The sequence below is a fragment of the Rattus norvegicus genome, chromosome 1, assembly GCF_021556685.1.
Source record: "Rattus norvegicus strain SHRSP/BbbUtx chromosome 1, alternate assembly SHRSP_T2T, whole genome shotgun sequence".
Classification (NCBI taxonomy): Eukaryota; Metazoa; Chordata; class Mammalia; order Rodentia; family Muridae; genus Rattus; species Rattus norvegicus.
In genome coordinates, this window is record NC_141534.1 from 264,655,131 (window position 1) to 264,666,718 (window position 11,588).

The 11,588-nt window shown below is 41.5% G+C and overlaps 1 protein-coding gene across 1 annotated transcript in view; it reads left to right on the forward strand.

The window, feature by feature from the left end:
- LOC148007925 (olfactory receptor 52B4-like) overlaps positions 1-10,793 on the forward strand; it is a 34,503-nt gene extending 23,710 nt beyond the window's left edge. The window contains exon 3 of the mRNA XM_087604395.1: positions 9,806-10,793. Within this exon, the coding sequence (XP_087460521.1) occupies positions 9,806-10,793 (988 nt within the window). The remainder of the gene's footprint in view (positions 1-9,805) is intronic.
- The last annotated feature ends 795 nt before the right edge of the window (positions 10,794-11,588 follow it).

Sequence of the window (11,588 nt, forward strand, 5' to 3'; positions counted from 1 at the left end):
TGGGATGCTACTCTTTATGAGATAAAGGGCAGAGCACTCACAATACCTCAGGTCAGGCCTTGGACGTTAATGGAGCAACCAACTTTTTCCTATAACATTGAATAAACAGTTACTAAGCTTTGTAAATATTTGTTTGTCGTAGAAACAAGCAGAGACAGGAGAGTCAAAAATAATGATTTCAAACTTGACATCATATAGTAGAAGATGAAACGCGCACCCCCCGTCCCCGGCACCATCCAAACCCACACAGGAGAATAGCTTCACATTAATTAAAACTCACATTTAAAGGGTCCTGAGGAGTGCAAATTAACAACCTTCTATCCCCATCATCCTAAACAAAGAAAGTCTGTCTCATAAATTATAAAATATTTTCAGCCACCCTACAGCTTCTTTGTAAACCCCCAACACCCTTGATCCCTCATTCGTGTAATACATTTTGGATTTTCACAATTAGCATCGTTTAGATGTGATATCCTCAACAATATTGATGATAATTTGGGAAACTGAAATAAGAATGTAAAATATTTTGATATTTTAAACTATCTGGTTTCCATTGCTATTCTATTCTTTTCTAATATTAGCTAACAATTATAGATAACAATGTTTTCAGTCCTTTAAATCATTTAAATTAGCATGAAACCCTTAAGTAATATTTCTACTTAACAATTATAGGTAACATTGTTTTAGGTCTTTTAAATTTTTTAAATTAGCATGAAACCCTTAAGTACTATTTTTGTTTTCATTTTCTATACATGTACTAAAGCAAAAAGACCAATCCCCCAATCTCATACCCTGATAGAGCCAGATAACCATCCAAGGAGCCTAACACCAGAACTTGTCCTCAGAACCACCAAATGTGTTTACTCAGCCAAATATTCCAAAGGTAAAACTGTATGTTCTTCTTTCCTATGTGTTGACCCCCTTTGTGTGTGTGTGTGCATGTGTGCACATGTGTGTATGCATGTGTGTGCATGTGTGTGCATATGTATGTGCATATATATGTGCATGTGTGTATGTGTGTGCATATGTGTACACATGTGTGCATGTGTGTGCATATGTGTACACATGTGTGCATGTGTGTGTGCATGCATGAGTGTGCATGTGTGTGCGTGCATGTGTGTGCATGTGTGTGCATGTATGTATAAATGTATGCATGTGTGTACATGTGTATGTGCATGAGTCTGTGCATGTATGTGTATGCATGTGTGCATGCATGTGTACATGTGTCTATATTTATTTATTTTCTTACAGTCTAGTGAAATAATGCCAAAGCCCCATCCTGACCTGCTAATTTTAATATCGTAATTCTGACCCCGTCACCTGATGGAACTTTTTGTTTCTTTCCTTGGTTCATTTGGTCTATTTTCACAAAAAACACCATAATTTTGCTTCCTTATTACAAACAAATAAAAAAGCAAAACCAGAATCCTATTTGTCTGAGTTCTAGACGTTAAACAGTCCAAGTTCAAGCACTGAGATTCAAGGTCTGGCTAGGACTCTATTGTTTATATGAAGTCTCTATGTTTAAATACAGCTCTTCTCTTACGTGGTTCTTGCAGGAATGCACTCTGATATTTTTAGATCCTTATAAAGACACTCACGCTCGTGCGAAGGCTCTATCTTCATGACCTCTCAAAGGTAACTTCTGCTACCCCCATCACTAGGTGAAAGACATTTCAGCATCTGAGTTCAACCCATAGCAATTCTCGCCCCAGGATCTCTCACAGGTGTTTTAGAACTAGAATGTGGACAAAGATCTCATTTATGTGCTTGGAAGTCTACCTGTTGTCTAAAGAAACTACCATACCTTCCACAGAACTTGATCTGTGTCAAATGACTAGAAAATGACCCTCAAGAGGTCTGTGGGTTCTTTTTAGATGCCCATAGATGCCTCAGTGAGAAGAAAAATCACATAATGTCATCCAGAACAATTCACCAAATGCAACTCATGACTCAGGAAACATACACAAGCACACATGTACTGGGGAGAAGATTCCCAAGTTTATCAGGAGCCCCGAATGCTTTATAAAGCATAGGAAGTGAGAACTCCTGCCTTGGGCCCGGACTAATTCACTTTCCTGCCTCATGCAGGCCATTTAACAACATCATACCTCAGTAACTTTGTTGGATTATAACACTTTTTTTTTCTGACAATTTTTCTGAAAAGTAATGACTGACTCATTTAAAGCCTCCACACCCACTAGATATCATCATATTTCCATGGTTTCTCTTCTTGAGAGAAAGTCTGAAACTTAGTCATGAAGATTCTTTGGAGCGAATTCCAAAATATCACACTTTGCACATCGCTTTGCGTGATTTTTCTCTTTTGAAGATTCTTCGCCGTTTGATGAAAGTTGTTATTCCATTTTTTTGCTGATAACTCAAAATAATTTACAATTAAGAATAAAGGAAAATGATGAATAAGCACCCATGGCTGCCGACTCGGGAGTGGAAGGTGAATTGAACTAGGAAGTGGAAAGGATGTAATATTGCCCTGATTGGTTACAGGCCTCAGCAGGTACAACCAGAATTACACCTGATAACAGACTATTTCCAACACACACACACGCACACGCACGCACACAATCTAGTCCATATGCTTTGCTCCAAAAGGGTAGGGCACTTAGAAAACTGCCACGTGTTCCCACTGTTCTGTTCATGAGAAGCAGCACATGTATGTGTGTGAACACACATACGTGAAAGCAGCTTGTCATCAGTCTATAGAGACAGTGCCCATGGATCGTGGCTGATGCGAGTCCCAGTGACTCCAGTCTGGCCTCAATTGCCTGTAGGTGCTGCACAACCAGAAGCGTTTAGCAAGTTGTCCTGTGCTACACTCATGGGGCCAGCTAGGGAGCCTGACTGACCTAGTAGGATCTCTGGAAATCAGGTAATAGATAAAGTAAGGTAAAATTAACAAACTGGCAATGATAAAGAATTTCTTTAAGATACTGTGTGTATCAAGTCATCACATTACGTCCCATAAATACGTGTGATTATTATCAATCAACCAGATCACCCAGAGATCCCAAGGACTAAACCACCAACCAAAGACTATGAGGAGAGACCCATGGCTCCAGCTGCATAGGTAGCAGAGGGAGACATTATCTGGCATCAATGAGAGGGGAGGCCCTTGGTCCTATGAAGTCTCAATGCCCCAGCTGTATGGGAATTCTAGGGTAGTGAGGTGGGAGGGAGTAGGTGGGTGGGCGAGCAACGTCATAGAAGCAGGAGGGAGGAGGTGGGATAGGGGGGTTGCAGAGGGGAAACCTGGAAGGGAAAAACATTTGAAATGTAAATAAATAAAATAGCCAATAAAAAAAGATGGCACCATTGAAGGAGAGTGGGGACATTTTGGCTCTGTGTCCTCAAGGGAGCATATAGTTCCCTTTTCTTTCTGTTGAACCAAAATGATACAGCAGCCAACCATTACCTAGTGTGTGTAACGTACAGGACGACCTGTCAATTACACAAGTCACGTTTCTATTCGTGGAGGTCACATCTGCACTATTAGCAGCATAGCTCACACTATCAAAGCCAGAGGTACGCATTAGAAGATTTAATCATTGGTGATTTCATCTGTTTCTCATTCACCTTGTCCCATTTATATCATTTTTGAATCAAGAATTTTAGTTGGGTTACAGGTCTTAGCTAACTTCAACATCCCGAAAATAAAATTTCTTTCACAGCAGAATCTAACATAAAAAAATCATTAACTTGAAGAGTACACTCTTTCTTAAAGAGTAAGATTATTGAACACTTCCCTTTTATGTAGATACCAACCACATATTTATCAACAATACTCTTTCAATTCTCACCTTAATAGTGAAACTGAATAATCGATCTTAAACTTAATGTTGTTTTTGAAAAGAAAATGAAGTTTTCCATCCATAGATTAAAGGTACAAGTTTTTTTAGAAAGATCTTGTATTTCTACTCTCTTTTCTAAAGGTTCAAGTGGAATTTTTAGCACACTGAATAACTTACCAAATAATGCTACCTTTATTCATAAATGTTTAGAAGGAAAATTCCAAAACTATTGGCTCCCTTGTTTTAGGTACACTCTCTACCTTCTGTATATAGCGCCTGCCATCTCTCTGATTCAGTCTCTTTCACTCTCTCAACCTCTGACTGTTTCCCCACCTCTCCATCTCCCTTCTCATTCTTTTATCACTCATCTCTGTAGGTATACGAGTGAAACAGTGAAGTACTAGTGTGTGTCTGTGTGTGAGAACAAATACGCATGACAGAGTGAGAACTTACACGAGAGAGTGAAAGATATTTGTCCAGTCTAATAGTTGTCAAAATTCAATTTCATTGTGTGTGAAATTAAGATTGTATCTTAATTAAATAAAATTCCTCAGTGTCCTTATGCACCTGGAGAAAGTCTTAGTCGTGTTTTCTTTAATGGCATTGTTTGTATATTTTCTGAGAGTAAAGCTGTGCTGTATATTTTGATTAGCGTTGTATCAATTCTGCCTAAATATATCGGAAACTAACTGATTCTGACTGACAGACCAGCAGGAAGGACGACAGTCCATGAGGCTTGGCTATAGCCTAAAATTAACAATTAGCCTCCTTTGGTGGTGCTGACATCTGCTAACATGGTGGTCATGCCATCTTCTCTGGAGGCTTAGATAAGATAATTACGTAAATGTAAGAGTTCGATATAGCAGTTCTTAGAACAGCCAGGTAAATACAGTGACACCACATCCTTGCATTAAACACCAAAGTAAACAGACAAAACCTCAGCCACAAGCCTAAATTGCTCTATGCATTATAAAATGTTGGTCAGGAAGACAAAAACATACTTGAAACCTTGTTGGTTGCCGTTTTGTCCTAACCACAGTGTCCTTTGCCTTACAGAAGCTTTGCAGTTTTATGAGATCCCATTTGTCAATTCTTGATCTTAGAGCATAAGCCATTGGTGTTTTGTTCAGGAAATTTTTTCCAGTGCCGATGTGTTCGAGATGCTGCCCTAGTTTTTCTTCTATTAGTTTGAGTGTGTCTGGTTTGATGAGGAGGTCCTTGATCCACTTGGACTTAAGCTTTGTACCAGGTAATAAGCATGGATCGATCTGCATTCTTCTACATGTTGACCTCCAGTTGAACCAGTACCATTTGCTGAAAATGCTATCTTTTTTCCATTTGATGGTTTTGGCTCCTTTGTCAAAAATCAAGTGCCCATAGGTGTGTGGGTTCATTTCTGGGTCTTCAATTCTGTTCCATTGGTCTATCTGTCTGTCTCTGTACCAATACCATGCAGTTTTTATCACTATTGCTCTGTAATACTGCTTGAGTTCAGGGATAGTGATTCCCCCTGAAGTCCTTTTATTGTGGAGGATAGTTTTAGCTATCCTGGGTTTTTTTGTTATTCCAGATGAATTTGCAAATTGTTCTGTCTACCTCTTTGAAGAATTGGATTGGTATTTTGATGGGGATTGCAATGAATGTAGATCGCTTTTGGTAAAATGGCCATTTTTACTATACTAATCCTGCCAATCCATGAGCATGGGAGATCTTTCCATCTTCTGAGGTCTTCTTCAATTTCTTTCTTCAGCGTCTTGAAGTTCTTATTGTACAAATCTTTTACTTGCTTGGTTAAAGTCACACCGAGGTACTTTATATTATTTGGGTCTATTATGAAGGGTGTCGTTTCCCTAATTTCTTTCTCGCCTTGTTTCTCTTTTGTGTAGAGGAAGGCTACTGATTTATTTGAGTTAATTTTATACCCAGCCACTTTGCTGAAGTTGTTTATCAGCTTTAGTAGTTCTCTGGTGGAACTTTTGGGATCACTTAAATATACTATCATATCATCTACAAATAGTGATATTTTGACTTCTTCTTTTCCGATCTGTATCCCCTTGACCTCCTTTTGTTGTCTGATTGCTCTGGCTAGAACTTCAAGAACTATATTGAATAAGTAGGGAGAGAGTGGGCAGCCTTGTCTAGTCCCTGATTTTAGTGGGATTGCTTCAAGTTTCTCTCCATTTAGTTTAATGTTAGCAACTGGTGTGCTGTATATGGCTTTTACTATGTTTAGGTATGGGCCTTGAATTCCTATTCTTTCCAGGACTTTTCTCATGAAGGGGTGTTGAATTTTGTCAAATGCTTTCTCAGCATCTAATGAAATGATCATGTGGTTTTGTTCTTTCAGTTTGTTTATATAATGGATCACGTTGATGGTTTTCCGTATGCAAAAGATCTTTAGCAATCCTACAACAGATAGAGGCCTTATATCCAAAACATACAAAGAACTCAAGAAGTTAAACCGCAGGGAGACTAGACTGTGGGGAGGGTGGCAATGGGGGGAGGGTTGGGAGGGGAACACCCATAAGAAAGGGGAGGGGGGAGGGGGATGTTTGCCCGGATACCGGGAAAGGGAATAACACTCGAAATGTATATAAGAAATACTCAAGTTAATAAAAAAAAATGCCATCTTGATTTTTTTTGTTGTTGTTGTTTTTTTTTTTGTTGTTGTTGTTTTATTTCATCTTGAGAGATTGTTGATGAATTGGGCATCCAATGAAGTAGTTGCCTTGTTTGGATGGCCATGCCATCTGAAAACCCTGTTTCAGACATGGTATGGAATTTTGGAACATCCTCATGTGAGTAGGAATAAGAAGTTTATAGGCATTCATGTCTTCTAGGAGGCTCACTTCCCATACTTTCAGAACTGTACCTGTCTTTGGCTGGTTAGAAGATATTCTCTGTTCTCTCTCTCTCTCTCTCTCTCTCTCTCTCTCTCTCTCTCTCTCCAAACTTATCCTTTACTTCTTACACATAGGTAAGAACTTGCAAATTCTTATAAATGCAAAGCTATAGCCCTATAAAATATTCATAGATGTCACTTACATTTGAATTATGGCTCTTTGCCTTAGTCGTCACCTTTCGTTCCATGATTCAGCTCTGTAAGAGAATTAGTAAACATGAATCCTTGGCACAGCACCCACTCTTTTAGTGACCACCTAATAGAAACTCATCAATGCTGTCACCACACTGTATTTATTGGTTGGTCAATATACACTGGTGAGCACTGGTACCCCTAGTGGGCCTCTGTCCTGCAGAGTATTCCTCCTTGTATCCCCTTCAGCTGCTTGCTTTGTGACAGCTCAGAACTTACCAAGCTTTGTCTGCAATTAAATCCTTTGTTTATCTTTGCTGTATTGTTCCTGTAGCACTTCACAATGGCAAACAGTCACGCTTACATAATTAAATTTTAGGTGCATTGTTTAAATTTTTTCCAGAAATTTTATGCTACTTGGCCCTTTTCTACATTGACCTTGTCAGGTGTGAAAGGCAAGCAGCAGCTTGGAGAAATGAGGGTTACAGTGGTCGGGGGACATTAGCCTCTACTTATTACCTTCTTCTGATATAAAAGATGCATCTATCATTCTTTCCACAGTTCTCCTGAGCCTCAGCTATGGAAGTGTTTTATAGATGTGTCCATCAGATCAGGGGTCCACAACTCTACATTTTGACTGGTTGTGCTTTTCTGTGGTCGTTTTCATCTGTTACAAAGAAGAGTTTCCATGACAATGGTTGAAGACTATACTTACCTGTAATCAGAAGGATAAATATTTATAGGTTTTTGCATTAGATGCTTCATATGTAAAGTCTTACCAATGAGACCACTCAAATATGAACTGAGCAGGGATGACCATAACAGTGCCTACCTGCCCTTGCCACCTGTGACGGGCAGGGGAAATGACCTTGGAATCCTGAGAGCAGGAGAGCTGACTCTGCTCCTCACATTCAGGGGCACTCAGGAGAGCTTGCCTGGACAGCATAGTAGAGCTGACCCTAGTGGCAGGGGTGTGGGTGAGCCAACTCCAAGGTATAAGGAAGGAAGAGCAAGTCCTGCAATTTGACTGCATGGGTAGTGTAGGCAAAGGAAAGATGCCTTCCTTCTTCACTTGCCCCTTGCTACCTATGACAGGCAGAAATGCTGGCCCCAAGGTCATGAGAGAGACAGAGATGACCCTGTCCATCACCAGCAGCTATGTTCAGGAGACCAGGGCCCTACACCTGTCTGCCCTGTACAGCACACCCTGCTGACAAGGGTGTGGGTGAGCCAGAGAACAGTCTCTACGCCTTGCTGGTTCTGGCACTGATGGACCTAATGGGGCTGTACAGGAGAGCTGTCTCTGGTAGTGGGTGCAGGAGAGCTGGCAGGCTGACCAGCTAAGTTACCACCCTGGCCCACATCCAGAGCTTTGAGTTGGCCCAAACCAACATCTACCTTATCTATGAACTGCTGGGGCATGTGAAGGGTCAAGTCTTACAGATCAAAAGCTGCACGATCTTTCTGACACAGGACAACAACAGACATCTGAAAAGATCCAGTATTCATAGTGTAGCAGAAGCTAGAGGCCTCCAACCAGACCGTCTCATTGCAATGAACATTTGCGAGTTATAAGTGTGAGTAAAAGCGCATACACTATGACCTACCTCAGCTTCCACAACAAGATTTTTTTTTTCATTTGCCGGGGAGGTTGCAAGGGTAGCGGGTGGGTACCAAGATCTGGAAGATAAGCGAGATTGGGGTGCATCATGTGAAATTCACAACAATCAATACAAAGTTAAATAATAATTAAAAAGATGACAGTAATAAACCTGGGAAACCGGATGGGGCACATGAGGCCTGAACTCTGAACAAGGAATGACAGGCAATTGAGTAAAGCTAGAAGCAAAAGAAATAGCCCCTTCCACCAAGGGAAGAGCATACCAATCGACTGCACTGTCTCAAGCTATTAGTCCTGAAAACATACACGCAAGTCACATTATACAGACAAGGTTATGTTTATGAATATATATGCATATAGAAAGCATATATGCATTCCATAACAATTACTATAAAAGAGGACATAAACTTGAAGGAAAGCAGGCAAGGAAGGCTTTGGAGGAAGGAAAGGGAAGGGAAAATGTTGTAATTAAATTACAATCTCAACAGTAAATAACAATTAAAAAATCCATCTCTCCTTTGTTGTTCCGTTGGCTAACACTGGCTCCTCTGCTAATGGCACAGGGGCTAGAGCCTCTTAAACAAGGCTCAAGGCCTAGATTCCTTTGCTTATTCAGCTGCAGTGTCTGCAGCACTGTACCAGGCATTGAAAGTCTCCCGGATAATTGCTAAGCTTGGAAATGGGTTGTGAAGGATGAGTCTGCTGAATGGATGAGTAGGGAAATGAGCTTTAGTTACAAGGAAAAGAAGAGGAAAAAGTGGGTATCCCACGGCAAAGATGCCTCTCTCTGTCCACCGAGGCCCAAGACCATCTGTCACTAAACTGAGCAGAAGTTAAAATGTCTCAAGATTCAGGAGGTAGTAAAAGGAAAAAGCAGAGCTACAGCAGGGATCTCTGCTGATGGGCTAGAGGGAGAAGTCAAAGCACCAACAAGGTTTTTTTTTTTTTTGAAGGAGTGCTCAAAAATCTTTATTGAAAGGAAAAGTATGTGGCATCCAGCCATCCCCACTCCCCATCCCCCACCTCTCAGCTACTTTGGACTGAGAACATTTCAGAACCGTTGTCCATTGCTCTGTGTCAGCTTCCACTTCTTCTCTTCTCTTTTATTCCTCACCTTACGGTTTGCTCCTACACTTGAGGTCCAGCTCCCCACGCATCAGTGACTCATCCTGTGTACGGTTTGATGGTTTGTCACTGAGGTGTGCAGAATGATGTCTCTCATTGGGATGTACATCATCTTTCTCCTTTGTGTTTCTTGCTTACATATTCAAAGAAGATGGAAAGTGTGGAAAGCTACAAGAGCTCCCAGTGATAGCACAAAAAATACATACTTCCTTCCAGCTCTGTAACTGGAGGATTGACATCTGCAGAAGTTTTTCTGGGTGTGACTACTTTAAACCGCACTGTTGTAAGTCACACAGTCTTCCGCTTGCTGGGCATCCCCGGACTAGAGGACCAGCACATGTGGATTTCCATCCCCTTCTTCGTTTCCTATGTCACTGCCCTGCTTGGGAACAGCCTGCTCATCTTTGTTATCCTCACAAGAACCAGTCTCCATGGACCCATGTACTTCTTCCTCTGCATGCTGGCGGGGGCAGACATTGTGCTGTCCACATCCACAGTTCCCCAGGCCTTGTCCATCTTCTGGTTCCATGCCGGGCAGATCTCCCTGGATCGCTGCATCACTCAGCTCTTCTTTCTCCACTCCACCTTCATCGCTGAGTCTGGGATCTTGCTGGTGATGGCCTTTGACCGCTACATTGCCATTTGTTACCCCCTGAGATATAGCACCGTTCTCACAAATTCCCTGATTGGGAAAATTGGAATGACCATCTTTCTGAGAAGCTATGGTACAATTTTTCCCATAATATTTCTTCTGAAAAGACTAACTTTTTGCAAAAACAATATTATTCCACACACCTATTGTGAACACATAGGCTTGGCTAAATATGCTTGCAACAATATCCGAGTAAACACGTGGTGTGGGTTTTCTGTCCTCATATCCACAGTGGTCTTAGATGTTGTGTTAATTTTTCTTTCCTATGTGCTGATCCTCCGATCCATCTTCCGCATGCCTTCCCAGGATGCTCGCCACGAAGCTCTCAACACATGTGGCTCCCATGTCTGCGTCATTATCCTCTTCTATGGCCCTGGGATCTTCACAACACTTACACAGAGGTTTGGGCACCACATCCCACCTCACATCCACATCCTGTTGGCTAATGTCTGCATTCTGGTTCCACCTATGCTGAACCCTATCATTTACGGAATCAAGACCAAGCAAATCCAGGAGCAGATTGTTCATGTCTTGTTTACAAACTATAAGTGAATTTGGGTTAAAACTCAGTTTGTGGCATCTACAGTTTTTTTTTTATTAACTTGAGTATTTCTTATATACATTTCGAGTGTTATTCCCTTTCCTGGTTTCCGGGCAAACATCCCCCTCCCCCTCCCCTTCTTTATGGGCGTTCCCCTTCCCATCCTCCCCCCCTTGACGCCCTCCCCCCAACAATCTAGTTCACTGGGGGTTCAGTCTTAGCAGGACCCAGGGCTTCCCCTTCCACTGGTGCTCTTACTAGGATATTCATTGCTACCTATGAGGTCAGAGTCCAGGGTCAGTCCATGTATAGTCTTTAGGTAGTGGCTTAGTCCCTGGAAGCTCTGGTTGCTTGGCATTGTTGTTCATATGGGGTCTCGAGCCCCTTCAAGCTCTTCCAGTTCTTTCTCTGATTCCTTCAACGGGGGTCCTATTCTCAGTTCAGTGGTTTGCTGCGGACATTCGCCTCCGTATTTGCTGTATTCTTGCTGTGTCTCTCAGGAGAGATCTACATCCGGCTCCTGTCTGCCTGCACTTCTTTGCTTCATCCATCTTGTCTAATTGGGTGACTGTATATGCATGGGCCACATGTGGGGCAGGCTCTGAATGGGTGTTCCTTCTGTGTCTGTTTTAATCTTTGCCTCTCTATTCCCTGCCAAGGGTATTCTTTTTCCTCATTTAAAGAAGGAGTGAAGCATTCACATTTTGATCATCCGTCTTGAGTTTCGTTTGTTCTATGGATCTAGGGTAATTCAAGAATTTGGGCTAATAACCACTTATCAATGAGTGCATACCATGTATGTCTTT